We start from the raw sequence: 22,677 nt of genomic DNA on the forward strand, positions 1-22,677 counted from the left end.
TCCTGCTGACTGGTTAGCGGGCGAGGTCGAGGGACAGAGCCCCTGCGGGGTTTGGGGCAACGCCCCAAATCCTCTCCGAATTTTACATATGGGAACATAGTAGAAAATTCAGATTCTTGATGTGATTATGGTAATACTAACGAAATTCATTAGTTTTTGAAACCCTAGATCCTTATTAAATTTCGTATTTCCTGGCTTACTTCCAAAGCAACCCATGACGGCTAACCCTAAGAGAAACCCTAATCTCGTTTATTATATAAACGACCCTTCTCTTTGAGAAGAGACACATGAAAATCATTAGCTCTCTTTTCCTTCATACGATCATAGAATCCTTCTAGCAATTTGATTTATGACTTTTGTGCCTTGAATCGTAAGTGTATTCTTGGATTATCCTAGCATGGATTTCTTGCAACCCAGACATAGGGTAAGAATACCAGTTCGGAGAGTGTTCACACGATCCAAGTGGTTTCCAAATCTCCAATATAAATGCATTGTTTGCTTTGTTTCAGACATTACATGCCTCAGTTGAAATGCATACGATTCATCTGCAAGCTCCATGACATACCACATTACGGGTGTTTAAAAGGAAAATATATATGACTATTGAATACGTTTGCCTTATTTATAACCATTTGTAATAACATTTGATGGTGACAGTTAGGAGGAAGATTTAAACCAAAAAGTTTAACATTATATCTAACGTAAACCTCATTTTCATTAATCGACTGCCACAACACTCCCATACACAGAATCATAAAACTCATTCTTTCGGAACACTCTCCGCATAGATAACCAAAAAGAGTTCTAGTGATTAAAACATCCACAAAATGAAAAAAAAAAGTTTCTAGTCAGTAAAAATGTTAAAATACCAATAATTCCATTAAAAAAACGAAGAAAAAGTCATTAATTGTTCAAAACAGCTCCGATAACTATTTCCGCACAAGAGTAATTAACAATACATTGTTATGTAGAGCCCAACTCTGCGAAAATGTTGGAAAAAAATATTAATGTCCTTATCTATCACTTCCTCAAAGCACATTGGTTCCACAGAGGCATAATAATTCCCGCAGAGCACCTCTCTTCGAAACGATGTAAAATCATTTTTTTATCTTTTTCCCTACATGTTCGATTCCTCAGAGCGTAAGGACTTCTGCAGAGCCTCTCTCTACTAAAGTCGTGGTCATTTGATGAAATTGTGTTTTTCATGGCTATTTAATACAAACAATCCCTTACTTTTAGTTATTTGATGAATTTTCTCTTTGTTATTTAATGTGTGTACTCTTTGCATGTGTATGAGAGAAAGAAAAGTTTATCCTTTTGTATTAAAAAATTTGAAAAAACAAAAATACCAGTTGCTAATCCATCATTATAAAATTTAAAATCTTTTGGACCTTACTTACAACAAATTTATACTATTAGACCATTGATGCCAATCCAAACTTTTCTAATCAAACTTGCAAAAGTTAGACATGACATTCTTGCAATTTTGTTGTCTTCTTAAAAGTATTAATTTATTTAATTCAGTTTGAATTATTTGTTTATTAAGTTAAGTGTTTACACTTTTTCCAATTTAAACAACCACCTAATATGTAATTATTTTATCATTCAAACATACAACATTATACGTGTAATATTATTATTAGATAATTACACATTAATTAATGCTACAACATGAAGTAAGCAAGTATAAGTTACAATTATTAAAATTTTGTTCTTATAACAAAACATGCTAAAATGTTCTAAAATAACCAATTTGTTGCTAATAAGGTATAACTACATTACCTTATAATGCAAGAGTAGAAATCGATTTCCCTGTTTTTGATCAATCTAAGATTAGTCTTGATCCTTTCTTCATCTCAATTGATCTAACTTTCGGCCATCTTCTTTTTCTTGAAGCTCCGAAAAGAACAAACGATGTGAAAAATCAGAAAAAGAACGAATCTTTAAAAACACATTCTACCTATATGAAAAAAAAATCATCTGTTACTTGTTTGAACTAGAATTTCCTGCTCAAACGAAAACCCCAGTAACCCATCTTCATGATTTATGAATTCATTGCTGGGTGTATGAACAATTAGACGATGGAAATTGGATTGAAGGGGTTCCCTATTCACAAGCTCAAAACTTTCTCCTGCGTTGTAACTTGTGTTCCACGCGAAATTAATATCTCGAGGAACAGGAATCACGTTTTCTCCTTGTAATTCATTTTCATTTCTTGAACTGATGACCTCAAACGGGTAGCTGCTGAAACTATTGATTTGATCTTGATTCAAATTCTGCTGATCCCGATCTTCAGGTGTTCGATGAAATGCCTCTGAAGGATTGAAAACATAAGTTGTTGTATCCGGTTGTAGCAATTCCTGAAGATGATGATATTGATCAGCATTCCGTACATCAATGGCGGATTTGGCTTCTTTCATTAACCAATCAATGGCGTTACTAGGTCGATCATATCCTAGCCTATCTTGCACATCATAGAATTGAATTGCAGTGTTGGCTGATAACCTAATGCGTCTATCTCTTTCCCCCTTTGATGTACAAATCTTGTTGTGCTTGTCTTTTCGACCAACTGACCTAACTATCTTTCTCATCTTGCGATGTAATTGCATACTCTTTTGAATCGCTACACATTTTATCTATTTTTTCTAAGTAGTTTATGGATTAATTTACACTCTGTGTGTGTGTGTGATGATGATGAAAACATGCATGTTCAAGTGGAAATGAATCATGGGTGTTTGTTAATTTGTTGAAATGATTATAGGAAAGAGAGTTGGTACTTGTTTTAAAGAGCACATGACATGTATAAAGAAAAGAAAGGTTTAGTCGACTTTCAAAAGTGATTATTGTAACTTACATAATGATAGTGAGGTGGAATATATATGAATTTTTCTCTAGGGTTAAATACAAAAGGGCTTTTGACATAAAAGTCCTTAAGTTTCTTAGGTTTTGTTGGTTTTGTCCCTGTAACGATTTTTTGTTCATTAATGTCCAAAATTTACCAAGTTTTTTTCGATTTTCCCCTTGCTACCTATAATAGTAGGTGTCCCGACAAAATTTAACAAACTTAAAGACTTTCATGTCAAATTTGGAAAACATAATTAGGATAAAAACATATAAGATTTGTAAACTTAAGGGTTTAATTTGCAAATTTGAAAAATATACTTAGGTAAGAACATAAAAGATTTGTAGAAATGACAAAAATGAAAAAAACTTGGCAAATTTTGGACATCAACGAACAAAAAATCGTCATAGGGACAAAACCAACAAAAGCTGATAAACTTAAAGGACTTTTATGTCAAAAGCCCAATACAAAAATAGAAATGTACTTCTTTTGATTTGTTTATCAAAATCATTATTGAAGTTTAAATAATTATGTATAACATTGTATTTTGAAGAATCTATCTAATTATAGCAATGTTATCCACATATAAAACGATTTTCATTGGTAAATTTTACAAAATTCAGTGGCTTGATAAGAAAAAATTAAATATAAAATGATGTTGTAGAAAACAAATAAATAAGACGATAAATTAGACAAATAAAAATACAATGGCTAAAATAAACATTGAACGTTGTAAAGAAAACAAAGGGATTTTTGATGTGTATTGATAGATCTTATAAATACATAATGATTTCTTGATGTGTATTGGATCCTTACAATTAGCATAAAAATAGTGGAAAACGAATATATGAAATTCAGTTTGAATTTGGTTAAAATTTGATAAAAGTAAGAAAGGGGAGATGATTACACTCCACATGGTATAAAGAGTCTGTACATTGAAGTAATTATTTAATTGGATATAAAACTTACTTTTCCCCCTCGTATGACCTATTTCAAACATTCTATTTTCATTTTTATTTTTTATTATTATTACAGTAACGTCCTATATAAATTATTCGTTATGGCAGATTAGCAATTGCGATCTTATTTCCATTGTTATGGTATGCCGATTTAAAATGATTTACAATTTATTAGAATTGTTTTAAAAGCTTTATGGATTTTTACGTTATCGTTTAACTATTAAAATATTAACATATTGTCGTATCAACGTTATACTTCCTATATATATATATATATATATATATATATATATATATATATATATATATATATATATATATATATATATATATATGGTAGCCGTTTATCCGCACCAAACGATGGGTGCGAATAATTTATTTTGACAGATAGTTTTTATGTGGCAATTTCCTTTTAACGGACTGTTTTGTGTCAAATAGTTAATTTCAACGGATAGTTTCTATCTGTGTGTTTTGGTCATTTTATGTTGGAGAATGCATCGGCTAGTAAGTTTATCTATATTTTCAAGTATGATAGCTTAAGTAAAAAACTATAAATTTATAAGCATAATTGTTAAATATATAGAATGATAATATATTTAAAGTTGTTTTTACCTTAGTACCTAATTATTAGTTTAGACTAATTAAGTAAAATAAAGAGTTTATATAAGTGTTAAACCGTCAATAGGGTCAAATGAAGAAAAAGTCATTAATTGTTCAAAACAGCTCCGATTACTATTTCCGCACAAGAGTAATTAACAATACATTGTTATGTAGAGCCCAACTCTGCGAAAATGTTGGAAAAAAATATTAATGTCCTTATCTATCACTTCCTCAAAGCACATTGGTTCCACAGAGGCATAATAATTCCCGCAGAGCACCTCTCTTCGAAACGAGGTAAAATCATTTTTTTTGTCTTTTTCCCTACATGTTCGATTCCTCAGAGCGTAAGGACTTCTGCAGAGCCTCTCTCTACTGAAGTCGTGGTTATTTGATGAAATTGTGTTTTTCATGGCTATTTAATACAAACAATCCCTTACTTTTAGTTATTTGATGAATTTTCTTTTTGTTATTTAATGTGTGTACTCTTTGCATGTGTATGAGAGAAAGAAAAGTTTATCCTTTTGTATTAAAAAATTTGAACTAATCCATCATTATAAAATTTAAAATTTTTTGGACCATACTTATAACAAAGTTATACTATTAGACCATTGATGTCAATCCAAACTTTTCTAATCAAACTTGCAAAAGTTAGACATGACATTCTTGCAATTTTGTTGTCTTCTTAAAAGTATTAATTTATTTAATTCAGTTTGAATTATTTGTTTATTAAGTTAAGTGTTTACACTTTTTCCAATTTAAACAACCACCTAATATGTAATTATTTTATCATTCAAACATACAACATTATACGTGTAATATTATTATTAGATAATTACACATTAATTAATGCTACAACATGAAGTAAGCAAGTATAAGTTACAATTATTAAAATTTTGTTCTTATAACAAAACATGCTAAAATGTTCTAAAATAACCAATTTGTTGCTAATAAGGTATAACTACATTACCTTATAATGCAAGAGTAGAAATCGATTTCCCTGTTTTTGATCAATCTAAGATTAGTCTTGATCCTTTCTTCATCTCAATTGATCTAACTTTCGGCCATCTTCTTTTTCTTGAAGCTCCGAAAAGAACAAACGATGTGAAAAATCAGAAAAAGAACGAATCTTTAAAAACACATTCTACCTATATGAAAAAAAAATCATCTGTTACTTGTTTGAACTAGAATTTCCTGCTCAAACGAAAACCCCAGTAACCCATCTTCATGATTTATGAATTCATTGCTGGGTGTATGAACAATTAGACGATGGAAATTGGATTGAAGGGGTTCCCTATTCACAAGCTCAAAACTTTCTCCTGCGTTGTAACTTGTGTTCCACGCGAAATTAATATCTCGAGGAACAGGAATCACGTTTTCTCCTTGTAATTCATTTTCATTTCTTGAACTGATGACCTCAAACGGGTAGCTGCTGAAACTATTGATTTGATCTTGATTCAAATTCTGCTGATCCCGATCTTCAGGTGTTCGATGAAATGCCTCTGAAGGATTGAAAACATAAGTTGTTGTATCCGGTTGTAGCAATTCCTGAAGATGATGATATTGATCAGCATTCCGTACATCAATGGCGGATTTGGCTTCTTTCATTAACCAATCAATGGCGTTACTAGGTCGATCATATCCTAGCCTATCTTGCACATCATAGAATTGAATTGCAGTGTTGGCTGATAACCTAATGCGTCTATCTCTTTCCCCCTTTGATGTACAAATCTTGTTGTGCTTGTCTTTTCGACCAACTGACCTAACTATCTTTCTCATCTTGCGATGTAATTGCATACTCTTTTGAATCGCTACACATTTTATCTATTTTTTCTAAGTAGTTTATGGATTAATTTACACTCTGTGTGTGTGTGTGATGATGATGAAAACATGCATGTTCAAGTGGAAATGAATCATGGGTGTTTGTTAATTTGTTGAAATGATTATAGGAAAGAGAGTTGGTACTTGTTTTAAAGAGCACATGACATGTATAAAGAAAAGAAAGGTTTAGTCGACTTTCAAAAGTGATTATTGTAACTTACATAATGATAGTGAGGTGTAATATATATGAATTTTTCTCTAGGGTTAAATACAAAAGGGCTTTTGACATAAAAGTCCTTAAGTTTCTTAGGTTTTGTTGGTTTTGTCCCTGTAACGATTTTTTGTTCATTAATGTCCAAAATTTACCAAGTTTTTTTCGATTTTCCCCTTGCTACCTATAATAGTAGGTGTCCCGACAAAATTTAACAAACTTAAAGACTTTCATGTCAAATTTGGAAAACATAATTAGGATAAAAACATATAAGATTTGTAAACTTAAGGGTTTAATTTGCAAATTTGAAAAATATAATTAGGTAAGAACATAAAAGATTTGTAGAAATGACAAAAATGAAAAAAACTTGGCAAATTTTGGACATCAACGAAAAAAAAATCGTCATATGGACAAAACCAACAAAACCTGATAAATTTAAAGGACTTTTATGTCAAAAGCCCAATACAAAAATAGAAATGTACTTCTTTTGATTTGTTTATCAAAATCATTATTGAATTTTAAATAATTATGTATAACATTGTATTTTGAAGAATCTATCTAATTATAGCAATGTTATCCACGTATAAAACGATTTTCATTGGTAAATTTTACAAAATTCAGTGGCTTGATAAGAAAAAATTAAATATAAAATGATGTTGTAGAAAACAAATAAAAGTAAGACGATAAATTAGACAAATAAAAATACAATGACTAAAATAAACATTGAACGTTGTAAAGAAAACAAAGGGATTGTTGATGTGTATTGATAGATCTTATAAATACATAATGATTTCTTGATGTGTATTGGATCCTTACAATTAGGATAAAAATAGTGGAAAACGAATATATGAAATCCAGTTTGAATTTCGTTAAAATTTGATAAAAGTAAGAAAGGGGAGATGATTACACTGCACATGGTATAAAGAGTCTGTACATTGAAGTAATTATTTTGGCATGTGAATGAGGGTAGCATACCAATTCCCAAACATGAATAAATAAATAAATCTATCATTATATAAAAAGAGTTAAATACATAAAATGATAATGTACATCTATTTATTTAATTGGATATAAAACTTACTTTTCCCCCTCGTATGACCTATTTCAAACATTCTATTTTCAGTTTTATTTTTTATTATTATTACAGTAACGTCCTATATAAATTATTCGTTATGGCAGATTAGCAATTGCGATATTATTTCCATTGTTATGGTATGCCGATTTAAAATGATTTACAATTTATTAGAATTGTTTTAAAAGCTTTATGGATTTTTACGTTATCGTTTAACTATTAAAATATTAACATATTGTCGTATCAACGTTATATATATATATATATATATATATATATATATATATATATATATATATATATATATATATATATATATATATATATATATATATATATATGGTAGCCGTTTATCCGCGCCAAACGATGGGTGCGAATAATTTATTTTGACAGATAGTTTTTATGTGGCGATTTCCTTTTAACAGACTGTTTTGTGTCAAATAGTTAATTTCAACGGATAGTTTCTATCTGTGTGTTTTGGTCATTTTATGTTGGAGAATGCAGCGGCTAGTAATTTATAAGCATAATTGTTAAATATATAGAATGATAATATATTTAAAGTTGTTTTTTACCTTAGTACCTAATTATTAGTTTAGACTAATTAAGTAAAATAAAGAGTTTATATAAACGTTAAACCGTCAATAGGGTCAAATGAAGAAAAAGTCATTAATTGTTCAAAACAGCTCCGATAACTATTTCCGCACAAGAGTAATTAACAATACATTGTTATGTAGAGCCCAACTCTGCAAAAATGTTGGAAAAAAATATTAATGTCCTTATCTATCACTTCCTCAAAGCACATTGGTTCCACAGAGGCATAATAATTCCCGCAGAGCACCTCTCTTTGAAACGAGGTAAAATCATTTTTTTTTGTCTTTTTCCCTACATGTTCGATTCCTCAGAGCGTAAGGACTTCTGCAGAGCCTCTCTCTACTGAAGTCGTGGTCATTTGATGAAATTGTGTTTTTCATGGCTATTTAATACAAACAATCCCTTGCTTTTAGTTATTTGATGAATTTTCTCTTTGTTATTTAATGTGTGTACTCTTTGCATGTGTATGAGAGAAAGAAAAGTTTATCCTTTTGTATTAAAAAATTTGAAAAAACGAAAATACCAGTTGCTAATCCATCATTATAAAATTTAAAATTTTTTGGACCATACTTACAACAAAGTTATACTATTAGACCATTGATGCCAATCCAAACTTTTCTAATCAAACTTGCAAAAGTTAGAAATGACATTCTTGCAATTTGGTTGTCTTCTTAAAAGTATTAATTTATTTAATTCAGTTTGAATTATTTGTTTATTAAGTTAAGTGTTTACACTTTTTCCAATTTAAACAACCACCTAATATGTAATTATTTTATCATTCAAACATACAACATTATACGTGTAATATTATTATTAGATAATTAAACATTAATTAATGCTACAACATGAAGTAAGCAAGTATAAGTTACAATTATTAAAATTTTGTTCTTATAACAAAACATGCTAAAATGTTCTAAAATAACCAATTTGTTGCTAATAAGGTATAACTACATTACCTTATAATGCAAGAGTAGAAATCGATTTCCCTGTTTTTGATCAATCTAAGATTAGTCTTGATCCTTTCTTGATCCCAATTGATCTAACTTTCGGCCATCTTCTTTCTCTTGAAGCTCCGAAAAGAACAAACGATGTGAAAAATCAGAAAAAGAACGAATCTTTAAAAACACATTCTACCTATATGAAAAAAAAATCATCTGTTACCTGTTTGAACTGGAATTTCCTGCTCAAACGAAAACCCCAGTAACCCATCTTCATGATTTATGAATTCATTGCTGGGTGTATGAACAATTAGACGATGGAAATTGGATTGAAGGGGTTCCCTATTCACAAGCTCAAAACTTTCTCCTGCGTTATAACTTGTGTTCCATGCGAAATTAATATCTCGAGGAACAGGAATCACGTTTTCTCCTTGTAATTCATTTTCATTTCTTGAACTGATGACCTCAAATGGGTAGCTATTGAAACTATTGATTTGATCTTGATTCAAATTCTGCTGATCCCGATCTTCAGGTATTCGATGAAATGCCTCTGAAGGATTGAAAACATAAGTTGTTGTATCCGGTTGTAGCAATTCCTGAAGATGATGATATTGATCAGCATTCAGTACATCAATGGCGGATTTGGCTTCTTTCATTAACCAATCAATGGCGTTACTAGGTCGATCATATCCTAGCCTATCTTGCACATCATAGAATTGAATTGCAGTGTTGGCTGATAACCTAATGCGTCTATCTCTTGCCCCCTTTGATGTACAAATCTTGCTGTGCTTGTCTTTTCGACCAACTGACCTAACTATCTTTCTCATCTTGAGATGTAATTGCATACTCTTTTGAATCGCTACACATTTTATCTATTTTTTCTAAGTAGTTTATGGATTAATTTACACTATGTGTGTGTGTGATGATGATGATGAAAACATGCATGTTCAAGTGGAAATGAATCATGGGTGTTTGTTAATTTGTTGAAATGATTATAGGAAAGAGAGTTGGTACTTGTTTTAAAGAGCACATGACATGTATAAAGAAAAGAAAGGTTTAGTCGACTTTCAAAAGTGATTATTGTAACTTAAATAATGATAGTGAGGTGTAATATATATGAATTTTTCTCCAGGGTTAAATACAAAAGGGCTTTTGACATAAAAGTCCTTAAGTTTCTTAGGTTTTGTTGGTTTTGTCCCTGTAACGATTTTTTGTTCATTAATGTCCAAAAGTTACCAAGTTTTTTTCGTTTTTCCCCTTCTACCTATAATAGTAGGTGTCCCGACAAAATTTAACAAACTTAAGGACTTTCATGTCAGATTTGGAAAACATAATTAAGATAAAAACATATAAGATTTGTAAACTTAAGGATTTAATTTGCAAATTTGAAAAATATACTTAGGGTAAGAACATAAAAGATTTGTAGAAATGACAAAAATGAAAAAAAACTTGGCAAATTTTGGACATCAACGAGCAAAAAATCGTCATAAGGACAAAACCAACAAAATCTGATAAACTTAAAGAACTTTTATGTCAAAAGCCCAATACAAAAATAGAAATGTACTTCTTTTGATTTGTTTATCAAAATCATTATTGAATTTTAAATAATTATGTATAACATTGTATTTTGAAGAATCTATCTAATTATAGCAATGTTATCCACATATAAAACGATTTTCATTGGTAAATTTTACAAAATTCAGTGGCTTGATAAGAAAAAAATTAAATATAAAATGATGTTGTAGAAAACAAATAAAAATAAGACCATAAATTAGACAAATAAAAATACAATGGCTAAAATAAACATTGAACGTTGTAAAGAAAACAAAGGGATTTTTGATGTGTATTGATAGATCTTATAAATACATAATGATTTCTTGATGTGTATTGGATCCTTACAATTAGCATAAAAATAGTGGAAAACGAATATATGAAATTCAGTTTGAATTTGGTTAAAATTTGATAAAAGTAAGAAAGGGGAGATGATTACACTCCACATGGTATAAAGAGTCTGTACATTGAAGTAATTATTTTGGCATGTGAATGAGGGTAGCATACCAATTCCCAAACATGAATAAATAAATAAATCTATCATTATATAAAAAGAGTTAAATACATAAAATGATAATGTACATCTATTTATTTAATTGGATATAAAACTTACTTTTCCCCCTCGTATGACCTATTTCAAACATTCTATTTTCATTTTTTTTTATTATTATTATTACAGTAACGTCCTTTATAAATTATTCGTTATGGTAGATTAGCAATTGCGATATTTCCATTGTTATGGTATGCCGATTTAAAATGATTTATAATTTATTAGAATTGTTTTAAAAGCTTTATGGATTTTTACGTTATAGTTTAACTATTAATTAAAATATTAATATATTGTCGTATCAACGTTATACTTCATTTTTATCGATTCATTTAACTCTTTAACTCTAAAATAGAGTTAGATAAATTAGTACATCGAATTCTGTTTTGAATATATATATATATATATATATATATATATATATATATATATATATATATATATATATATATATATATATATATATATATATATATATATATATATGGTAGCTATTTATCCGCGTCAAACGACGGGTACGAATAATTTATTTTGACAGATAGTTTTTATGTGACGATTTCCTGTTAACGGACTGTTTTGTGTCAATTAGTTAATTTCAACGGATAGTTTCTATCTGTGAGTTTTGGTCATTTTATGTTGGAGAATGCAACGGCTAGTAAGTTTATCTATATTTTCAAGTATGATAGCTTAAGTAAAAAACTATAAATTTATAAGCATAATTGTTAAATATATAGAATGATAATATATTTAAAGTTGTTTTTACCTTAGTACCTAATTATTAGTTTAGACTAATTAAGTAAAAAAAAGAGTTTATATAAACGTTAAACCGTCAATAGGGTCAAATGATGTATGAATGCAAAACATAACTATTGGTTCATATCCTTTGTAAAATGTATCATATGTTGATGACAATTATTTATTTGTTTCATATGGTGTTATTTCTTAGCATGGTTAATCTTTTAAATGATTATTTCTTTTTTAAATGGGTTTCATTTCTTAGCATGCTTGGTCTTTTAAATGGTTAATTCTTTTTTAAATGACCAGTATTCCCTTAAATCCATAAAATATGATATATTTCTAAGGACAATTTAAAGTTTTCTGCCATACTCATCATCTATTATAACTATTGTTAAGAACTTGTTTATGGATTGTCATATATTATTTATAACATTATTCTTTTCAAAACCCACATTGGCATTGATGTGGAAATCCTCATTATAAATGGAAAAACTAATTAACTATTTCACGGGTTAAATATTTTTGGATTATTGATTACATGTAGTATAAATATAAATAGAAAAATATAAACTATCATATATTAATTCTATTATTAAAGTTTATACAACCTTAGATTTTGTTTTCTTCATATAAACTTTTTTGTGTTAATTTTTTCTGCTTAAAATTGTTCTATTCTATTATATTATATTAATTTAAAAAATATCATGGTTAATTGTAACACCTAAAAATTTCATGCCAAATTAAAACTTTTTCAAACATTTAAAACTATTTATCATTACAAATTTTGTTTTCAAAATATCTAATATCAGAGTTTTCCTAGAAACATAAACAAATCATGAGGAGCTGTACGATCATGTCTTCGCCTTGCTATGATTCCCTGATGTATCTGAAACAATAAACTGAAACTATAAGCCCGAAAGCTTAGTGAGTTCCCCCAAAATATCCATACCCACAATAACACACATATAATCATAAACAACATACTATGGTCCAGTAAACCATCGGGTTGGAATACCCCAAACCCTCAACCATCCAGTTGGAATGCCAACATACTAAGGGTCCAATCATCCTCGGTATGGAATACCCCAGGCCCACAACCAACAAGTTGGAATGCCTACATACTATGAGTCCAGTCATCCTCGCGATGGAATACTCACGGCCCACAACCAACAGGTTGGAATGCCCAGGACTATTGGCTTTCGCACAAAGCAGATAAGCCTCAACCGCCAAACAAACATGTACGCATATAACAGATAATCACATAACAGTCTATAGACAACAACTGATCTAACGGGTCGTACCACATACCACATAATAGCATCCTACCCTCTAGGATACCGAACTAACAGGTCATACCATATATCACATAATATCATCCTACCCTCTAGGATACCGATCTAATAGATCATGCTACCATAACATAACCAAATAAAAATTCAAAGGGTCGGACGTGGTGCCTTAGACCCTTGGGTATAGTGAGGATAACTCACCTCGCAAGTAGTGCCGAAATGTTGTAAATCTCTGACTGCTGTTCTACCCGGGAATCCTAAACTATCACATAATCAATACTAAGTTAATACCCAAAATACCCTTCTTGACTAAGTGTCCAAAACACACATTAAGTCCATTTTCTTTATTGGGCCCAGGCCCAATTACCAAGCCCTTGACTTGAAAGTCCAACTATAAAGTCCATAGTTGGCCCAATTTACTAAATTGGGCCCAACCTCCTAATTGGGCCAAAACCCCTTATTTACAAAGTCAAACAAAGGCCCAAATCCATTTAGCCCATAAACAACCCAAAAGCCGAAGCCCATTTGTCAATGGCCCAACAAAGGACATACGTGGGGCGTACTCCTCTGGTACGCGGGGCGTACTCATCCAGACGTTAACCACCATCAGGGTGGTTTACCTAACAAGTTAGGCGTACTGGATTTACGTTGGGCATTCTGGACAGCTTGCCAAAACCTTGTTAAGTGCTTAATGGCTTAAGCACTTAAGCCACAACTTCAGATCCAGAGATCTAACATGCATAGGATCCATAAAGTCATGACCTTTATCACTTTGGACGTCCTTAAAGTCCTTAATGCTTGGTGTTAATCCATTAAGACCTTATTTTTCCATGCATGAGACACATTTATCTAATGGGACATCATTTTTATCATTCAAGGTCCCTTCAAGAGTTTGGAAGGACAACTCTTTTCGTCCAAATCACAACATGCACCACCTCATGGATTTTGGGACAAGAAATGCTTCTAATAAAGTAAAATGATGAGATCTATGCATAGATGCATAAAGTTTGGAACTTTATACCTACTGGAGCTTCTTGAGCACAAGCTAACATCATATCCACAAGCTTGATCTTCTTCTCCAACACTTTGATGCTATGCCTTCCTCTTAAAACACTAAAGAACACACCAAATACGCTTCAACACACAAAGGAGAGGCTAGGGTTTGGGGAGAACAAATGGAATCTGTGGAGTCTGAGGTTGGAGAGGTTATGGTGCTCAAAACGTTGTTTATATAGGCCCCAAACCCTAAACATTAGGGTTTCATCCTGACGTTAGTACGCCCAGCGTACACAAGTGTACGCCCAGCGTACTGAGGCGGACCTTAGTACGCTTAGCGTACAATTATGTACACGCAACGTACTCCCACTTCACCTTCACTAATGGTATCTCCTTGTTCCTTAGGACCTTCTTCTTCCTCTCTAGTATAGCCACATGCCTCTCCATGTAATTCAGGCGCTCATCGACTTGAATATCCTCCAACGACACCACTGCCTGTTGTCCATAATGCACTTTCATATTTGCGAAACGTGGAAGGTGTTGTGGATCCGGCTGAGCTCCTCTGGTAGCTCTAGCCTGTATGCTACCTTGCCAACCATGGCCATAATCCTGAATGGTCCAATGAAGCGGGGACCCAACTTCCCCCTCTTCCTGAGGCGGATCACACCCTTTCAGGTTAATACCTTCATAAGTACCACATCATCCACCTGAAATTCTAACTCAGATCGACGTCTGTTGGCGTAACTCTTATGCCGACTCTGAGCAGTCTGCAGTCGCTGCCTAATCTGCTGAATTTTCTTGGTGGTCTGCAAGACTACCTCCGTCCGTGCCATCACCCCGTGTCTAACCTCACCCCAACAAACCGAGGTGCGACATCTTCGCCCATACAACAGCTCGAAAGGTGGGGCGTCAATGTTGGAATGATAGATGTTGTTGTAGGCGAACTTTGCAAGCGGTAGGTGGGAATCCCAACTCCCACTGAAATCAATGACACATGCCCTCAACATGTCCTCGAGGGTATGAATGGTCCGCTCGATCTGGCCGTCTGTCTGTAGATGGAATGTTGTGCTGAAGTGCAATCGCGTCCCCAGCTCCTCGTGGAACTTCTGCCAGAAACAAGAAGTAAATCTAACATCTCGGTTGGAAACAATGGAGACCGAAACCCCATGGTGAGCAACGATCTCGCAAACATACATGTCGGCCAACTTCTCGGCCGAAGAACTCTCCTGCATAGCCATGAAATGGGCACTCTTGGTCAATCGATCTACGATGACCTATATAGCATCAAACCCTTTTGTTGTCCTCGATAGTTTGGTAATGAAATCCATCTTGATCTGATTCCATTTCCACATTGGAATCTCTAGGGGCTGTAGCATACTAAGCGACCTCTGATGCTCGGCCTTGACCATCCTATAGGTCAAGCACCTCTCGACGTACCAAGCAGTTTCCCGCTTCATACATGGCCACCAATAATTCTGTAGGAATCCATTTTTATAACGAACGGTGAATGCGGAAGTAAGATATCTCAAGATTAATCGTGTTTTTGGAAGTATGAACACGAAGAACATATTATGAGTTCATAAAAAAGACTAAGAACAAAGAGAGAATAATATTGATATTCATGAAGAACATGGTGGGAGAGAAACTCTCCCTGGGTGGGAGAACCCACCAACTTTCTCTCTCTAGAGATTATATTTTGGAAGTGAAAAGTAACCTAAATAAGAAAAAGTGAGCTAGCTTAAAGAATAAATGACCAACTCTCCCTTTATATAGGAGGGAGAGTATTTACACCACAAAATACAATAAAGGGAAATTACAACCTAATAAACACTCATTATTTGTGGAGCATTTACATGCACCAACATTCTCTCCCTAAATGCTTACGAATGATGAGAGATACAATAAGTGATACAAGGCTATAATACAGTAATCCGACTAGCAAGTGTGGTAATAAAATGAAATCAAGTGCTGAAATGTCTCTGAAACTCTGAAGTGTCTGTGAATTCTGAAACTGACAATGAATCTCTAATAATGAAGGTCTTCGGATTGAAAGCACAACCAATGAAGTAGAAAAGATAAGATCCAAACCTTCAATCCAGTCATAATCACCCGAAGAAGGAGGTCACCATGAGCAAGTAGAAGATCCAATAAAAGAAACACTTCGGCTTCAAAAGTCTGAAAAACATCTCGAGTTCTCGAATCATAATACACCGAAATTCTTCAAAGAATAACCTGCTAAAAATGTGAAGCATCCATAAAATGTTGTCCGGATAAAGATAATGTGAGTCCAAAAACATGGTCCAGAAATGCCAAAAATTTGATCCAAGGATCAAAAATAAGTGCCACCTCACTTTTCCAAAATAATCTTCGTCTTCAACATATCACAAATCCAAACTCGTGAAACCATAAGAACTTAACCAGATGCGAACACAAAATCATCCTGTGGTAGAGTCCGAATAATAAATAATTTGAATCGAGAAACATCGAGTAATGCCAAAAATTTGATCCGTGAAGACCAAAAATAAGTGCCACATTGCATCACTAAATAAACAATCTTCTTCAAAAGTCTTCAAAAATCCAAAATCAAACAATAATAACAAAATCTAGATGATATTCTCTCCTTATTTTTGATAACCAATGACCGGATATCAAAAATCAACAAATCATCGGATGGAGGGTGTCAGATACCAAGAGCTAAGAGAAGATCTCCCTAGATGTATGAAGGGTCTCGATAAGAAACGAGACAGAGTAAAAAAGATACTCTTGCGGTCATGAGGAGGCGGGTGACATAGTTGCTGAAGCAGTGCTAAGAAAATCTGTTGTGCCAAAAATATATCCAAATATCCAAACTACGGTGCCGGAACACTTGAAGTGGTCTTCAATAGAGAATAAAGTCCACATGCTCAAGATACGTGATTCGTCAACCAAAAATCAAGAGCGACTAGTCATAAAATCCCATAATGTGAAGAATGCGAGAAAACTTTGTTGATCAATCGTTGTTGTTGTGCAAGCATCACAAAAAGATAATATGAAGTCCGACTGCGGTAGGAGTATTCTTCCAATAATAATAATCGACATGAAGTAAATAACCAATGTGACAAATCCATGGGTAGGTGGTGGCAAAAATTGGTGTTAAAAAAATTGGTTTTAATAAAAAAATGGTTATAATAAAAAAATGGCTAAATAAAAAAATTGGTGTAAAAAAAAATAATTGGTTGGAAAAAAAATTAATTAATTAAAAAAATAATGCAGAAAAAAATGAATTAAAAAAAATAAAATTCTAAAAAAAGGGTTTTAAAAAAAAAGGAAGGGAAAAAGGAGGTGAGGGGAGAAAAAAAGAAGGAGGGAAGGAGGGGGGAGGAGGAAGGGAGGGCTGAAGGAAGAAGGAGAAGAAGGAGAAGAAGGAGGGTGGAGGGGGGCACTGGAGAGAGGATCTGAGGTCTAAGGGTGCTGCGGGTCAAGGACGATGCGGTGCGTGGTCTTGGGTGCGGGTGATATGGGAGGGTTGTGGATCAGATGGGCAAGGCTGCGGATGGTTTGACTGCGGTGCGAAGGAAGGTAAGTTAGCCTGCGGTCCGAACTGCGGATAGCAACTGCGGTCTGGCGCCGCGGTCCGAGCCAAGAAGACTTCGGTCCGGAAGAAGTGAATGGCTATGGTAGGGAGTCCAGACTTCGGTCTATCAGCAAGGGGGGTTTAGGCTGCGGTCAAGAGGCTTCGGATCATGGCTTAAGAGGGGCTGCGGGGAGGCTTCTTAGGAGACTCCGGTAGGCAGTTTTTGGCTGCGGTTCTGGGCTCCAAGAAGGGCTGAATATATGACGAAAATGCTATTTTTTCATGAAAAATGGTACCGCAAAGGCCATTTATTCATATTTTAATGAGAGAATCTTTTTATAAAACATTCTAAGTCAAAGGTGGGTCTTGGGAATGCAAAAAGAAGAGTGTGCACGAGGTTTTTTTTTAGGGAGAAAAGGTGATGGGATTGGACAATGTCACATGGTTTTTGCTTGACAAGGCAAATATAAGTGAATTACTCTTTACCCAAAAGAGTAAAAAGGACAAAATGCTTTTCACAAACATAATTTACGTCCAAATGGTCTTCAACATTAGATTCATAGTAGGAAAAGTTAGAAGAATAGAAATTTTATACCTCTTGTGAAGAAAAAGTTGTTGGGAAAAATAAAATCCACTTCTCTTGAAAATAAGTCCATTAAATTTGTGTCTTCTCATCCAAGAAAAAAGAGCTTCTGGAACAATTTCTTCAACCTTTTGGAGACCACAAAAATAATTTCTTCACCAAATTTCTTCATTTCTTCAACAGCAAAAATAATAATCTTTTAAGAACATCTTTTTCCAGCAATACATAGAACGAGCAGCAGCAACAACATTTTATTTTTACTAAGATAGAATCACCCAGAAGATAGAACTAAGAACAAAATTCATAAAAAAAATTCCGGTAAGAAACCCGAAATTTTTTTCTTGCAGAAACACGGAAAAATCACAAGATAATCACCGAACGAGAGTCGTTCCCTTGAACTAATCATGAGATCTTCAAGGTACAGCTCTGATACAAATTGTTGATAGGAAAACTTGAGACACACTTGAACAAACGTTAGAACAAATATAGTTGCGAAATTAGTTAATCTCAAAGGATCTAAAAGCTCAACAATAATAAGTTAATATGTTAGTTAGTTAGATAGTTAGTTGCGGAAATGTAAAGAAAAATAAATAACAGCAGTTGATATATCAAGTAAACACATAAGTTGATTCATAAAATGGAATGCATTCAAACCAAGTTAATGAGTGAGATCAATCTTAGTGATAAAGTCACGAATGACTTGCTCCGAGGAGAAGTATTAATCAGTTGTGTTAGAGAGGATTTTAAAGAGTAAGAAAGATATGAGATGCGTAAGGATAACTTGAAGATAATTAAGATATAGAGATAAGTAAAGAGAGATCTATATTGATTGATAAAGCATGAGCTCTATTTATATTGACTCAAGAAATACAAGTGATTTACTCTCTAAGAGTAGCCATGCAAGGCATACTGGACTATAGAGAGTATTACAAGAGACAGATAAAAATTAGACTAATTACAGAAAGAAGACTACGGTAGCTTTAGACGACTTCGGATGTGATTGCTGATGAAGCTTGACTGCAGTAGGAAAAATTAAGAGGGTCACTTCATGTATCAACAATTTCCCCTTAAGTGACCTATAATTTTCTTCACTTATCAAGTTTAAGGAACTTGATCAGGATCCACCAAAACTTCCTGACATTTTCCAACCAAGTGATCCTTCTTAAAATCTCGAACTTGACTTTGGCAGTTGTATGCTTTGATTTTTTCACTGCGATTCGACAGATTTCAAGTTGTTTCTTCGTGAGGCGGTTCATGGAGGCCATGAAGATGAAGTACTTGACTTGATCAGTCTTCCTTTTGAAGATGACTCCAAGTTAAGGAAAGTTTGTAGCACCAAGGGATCTTTCCTCATAACCTTCGGTTGGCATCAGTGCAGGATCAAGAGGAGGTAGATAAATCTTTTTGGCAATGATTGGGTGGATATCCGCATCGATCTTTGTGAAATCACAAACAGTCTCTTTCAGATAAGTACTTGCCCTATCAAGTGCCATCTTCATCTTCAGATGCTTTTCACACTTGTTCTGGAACACCTTTTCTATCAGGAAGACTTCTTATGGGTTCATGCAGGGGCAGTCAGCTTGGGTGCGGACATAGTCATGATTCCTTCTAGTGAGTGTGTATTGCACAAATTCAGCCTTCATAGATTTGTAAGGCTTGAAGTTCTTGATTGCTGAAGGTCTGTCGTTGGACTAGATCTTCTCAATGGGAGAGGCATGCTTGGCATAGAATTGGTTAAGTATCTCGAACTCCATTGGCAGTCTCTTGTGATCAGGAAGGTTGCGGTCAAACTGCTCAAATACTGTGAAGTATTTAGCATTTGGGGAGATAGGGACATCCCAGCAGCCATCCGAAGGAGGTTCAACATACGTGAGGTATGGTTTGTAGTCGTCATCAAGAAGTCCGCGGTGGGGATTGATCTAGGAGTTTATTAAGGATTCATCCATCACAGTGTCAAAACCGCACTCTCTCCATATGAGCTCTGCAAGTTTAGCTACTTTCCAGTCATCATTCTTCTGCTTAATTACAGGGAGTCATTTGAGCTTGGAGAGGACATGTGATCCGCCAGATTATTGAAGTGTGGGGGAGTTTCAAGTTTTTCAGGGGAAGGAATAATTTTTTGTTGCGGTGGTGGAGAGTGATGTTGCGGTGAAGGGATTTTCTGAGAAGCGCTGTTGGAATGATGTTCTTCTTCATTGTCTTCTTCTCGATGGTCTCCTTCTTCACTTCCGCCTCTTGAGGAGTTCAGACCCGGAGACTCCTTAAGCCATTGTTTAAGGCCATCTACTTTAGCACACACCTCCTAGAAATGAGTTTTGAGCACCTAAGCCAGTTGCTGATTGTCAGGAATAGTGGTGTTGAAGAACAGTCGATGAATCTCCTTTGTTAGTTGGAGAATTTCGGGGCCATGATATTTGAATGATAATGAACATTTGAGTTTGTTGATGGTTGTATGGAGGAGAGAGATAGTGGACTCATATGCAGTGTGAGTCTCAGCTATCAGTTTCTGGGACAGAGTAGATTGATCCGCAACGGCTGACTGCAAGTTGTCCTTTATTGCGGATACCTCAGATATAAGGTGCTCCGTAGCAGCCATAAATTCCTTGTAATCCGCTTGACGGTTGTTATCAAGGGACCTTATCCCTATTTCAACCTTGAGAGAAATTCTCTCAGCAGCCAATCGTTCCCTTCCTTCTAGTCATTCAATCCTTTCGATCATGGACTACGGCACAGGATTGTCTTCAGATTGCGGTTGGGTAGACTTGAATGCGGCCAAAATTTGGTCAACCTTGGATTAAATATTGAGGAATTCTTATCTTGAGACGACTATCTTTTTCTTCTTTTTCTTCTCCTTTGGCTTGGAGGTTGAGTGCTGAGATCCACTCGATTCCTCTTCTTCAACGTACATCATGAGGTCATCATCCGAAGGACTTGGCTGATCGACCTCTTGAAGATCAACATCGTCAAAACCGAAGGTGGGAGCGGAACTAACTTCGATTTCGGTGCCTGCATCTTGGGAGTCTTTGGCAGTTGGAGATGGAGGAGGCTTTGAGGGAGTCTGATCAGCAGTCACCTCTTGAGCCTTGTGGATGGTATCAGCCATGTTATCCATCAGGGCATGGACCTAGCAGAAAGTAGCTACGGTATTGGCATTGTTGATTGCGTCTGCCCAATACTTAGCCACAAATTGAATTTCTTGTTGTTTCTGTTGAAGTTGCTTTGTTTGTCTTGCTTTTCTTGCTTGGAATGCCCTACAGAAAGCGGCATATTTCTTGGCTTCGGCTTCATTGGATGGCTGATACTTACTCCATGAGTCATTCAGATCTATGTCGTCAGTTCCTTGAAAGCACACCGAGGTGTCCCTCGGGTTCACGGATCCTTTCACATTTGTGCTCACCGTGCCTAAACCACCTGTTACGGATGTAAGCAGAGTAGGATTTCCTAAGCTTCCTTGGTCCAGACTTGACCTAAAGTCAAGTCTGGCCTCGACTCAGTTCTGGCAAAGGCTGAAGAATCTCCTTGCGGTTAGCTAGGATAGTGTTTGACGTGTTTGGGTGACATACAAAAGAATGGAGTGCAACTCCTCAGGGGAAAAGAAATGAAGACCAGAAGCCCCGGAGACCTTAGGGCGGGAGCCTGAGCCATCCTCTTGGGATTGACCTAGGGGGGAGTCTCCACGTTGTGGTGAATCAGACGCACTGCTTACGCCTGAGTGGTATAGGATGGTTGTTTCAAGTGGACGTGCGACCATTCCAAGGACTACCGGAGCCTGTTGAGAGGCTGAGGTATTAGTCTGGTCACACATATGGCTAGTGGGATCGGTTTTGCGTTTCTTGAGGATTGCAATAGGTTGATCATCCTCATCAAAGTCACTACTGGAGAGATGTCTGCTTGGTTCGACTACAGTTATCACTGGTGGAGTTTTTCTTTTCTTGGAGGGATTGGATGGCTTGGCAGCATCCTTTTTAGGAGTTCCTTGTTTCTTGGTGTTGCGGGGGCCTTGACGAGCAGAGACTAGCTGCTTGCGCCTTTGGGATAATGAAATGTTTGAAAGAGTTGTGGAAGATGGGACTACGGTACTAGCAGGATAAATGACTATGGATTGGGTTGGAAGAGGCGGGGTAGGAAGGTATGGGGCAATACCTTCCGTAGCCTCAATGTGATCTGAGACATCAAAAGTCTCAAGACCGAGGGTAGAAAGAATGTGAGTGGGTAGTCTTCTAATTGGTCCAAAAACAGTCTAATCAGATGAGGGATTGTACCTTTTAAGATCCTTGGTGACAATGAAGTTGATGTCGTTGCCCATGCTGATTCCTGCATCCGCATGGAGGTCAGAAATGCAGAGAGACCAAAACCTTGCAAAGGTGAGTTCGGTAGGGTTCTCTCGTG

The 22,677-nt window shown here is 34.7% G+C and overlaps 3 protein-coding genes across 5 annotated transcripts; all 3 read right to left on the reverse strand.

Annotated features, from left to right (window-relative positions):
- Positions 1-1,735: 1,735 nt before the first annotated feature.
- Positions 1,736-2,765, reverse strand: LOC145103629 (transcription factor TCP10-like). The gene has a single exon (XM_079040901.1). The coding sequence runs from the start codon at positions 2,607-2,609 to the stop codon at positions 1,977-1,979; it is 633 nt and encodes a 210-aa protein (XP_078897027.1). The 5' UTR covers positions 2,610-2,765; the 3' UTR covers positions 1,736-1,976.
- LOC145103613 (transcription factor TCP10-like) lies at positions 2,239-6,524 on the reverse strand. The gene is made up of 2 exons (XM_079040900.1): positions 5,369-6,524; positions 2,239-2,360 (listed from the first exon to the last, which is right to left on the reverse strand). Exon 1 carries the CDS (start codon positions 6,193-6,195, stop codon positions 5,563-5,565), a length of 633 nt encoding a protein of 210 aa, XP_078897026.1. The 5' UTR covers positions 6,196-6,524; the 3' UTR covers positions 2,239-2,360; positions 5,369-5,562.
- Positions 5,825-10,009, reverse strand: LOC145103582 (transcription factor TCP10-like). Of its 3 annotated transcripts, none has more exons than XR_013706691.1 (3): positions 9,255-10,007; positions 9,050-9,156; positions 5,825-5,946 (listed from the first exon to the last, which is right to left on the reverse strand). XR_013706691.1 is itself a non-coding variant. In XM_079040899.1 (3 exons), the coding sequence occupies exons 1-2, from the start codon at positions 9,874-9,876 to the stop codon at positions 9,090-9,092; spliced, it is 696 nt and encodes a 231-aa protein (XP_078897025.1). In that variant the 5' UTR covers positions 9,877-10,009; the 3' UTR covers positions 5,825-5,946; positions 9,050-9,089. The 3 variants fall into 3 exon arrangements, 2 of the variants coding, with proteins under 2 accessions (XP_078897025.1, XP_078897024.1); XM_079040899.1 differs by having other exon boundaries at positions 9,050-9,163; positions 9,255-10,009; XM_079040898.1 differs by lacking the exon at positions 5,825-5,946 and having other exon boundaries at positions 8,887-9,163; positions 9,255-10,009.
- Between the last annotated feature and the right edge of the window lie 12,668 nt (positions 10,010-22,677).

Source organism: Lactuca serriola, chromosome 1 (genome assembly GCF_051521515.1).
Source record: "Lactuca serriola cultivar US96UC23 chromosome 1, Lser_US96UC23_V15, whole genome shotgun sequence".
Lineage (NCBI taxonomy): Eukaryota > Viridiplantae > Streptophyta > Magnoliopsida > Asterales > Asteraceae > Lactuca > Lactuca serriola.

Bases quoted from the DNA above. Each gene is read 5' to 3' on its own strand.
- LOC145103629 (XM_079040901.1), bottom strand. From the start codon at position 2,609: ATGCAATTACATCGCAAGATGAGAAAGATAGTTAGGTCAGTTGGTCGA.
- LOC145103613 (XM_079040900.1), bottom strand. From the start codon at position 6,195: ATGCAATTACATCGCAAGATGAGAAAGATAGTTAGGTCAGTTGGTCGA.
- LOC145103582 (XM_079040899.1), bottom strand. From the start codon at position 9,876: ATGCAATTACATCTCAAGATGAGAAAGATAGTTAGGTCAGTTGGTCGA. The intron at 9,164-9,254 runs GTAACAGATGAT...TTCTTTTCGGAG, and splicing joins GGAAATTCCAGTTCAAACAG to CTTCAAGAGAAAGAAGATGG.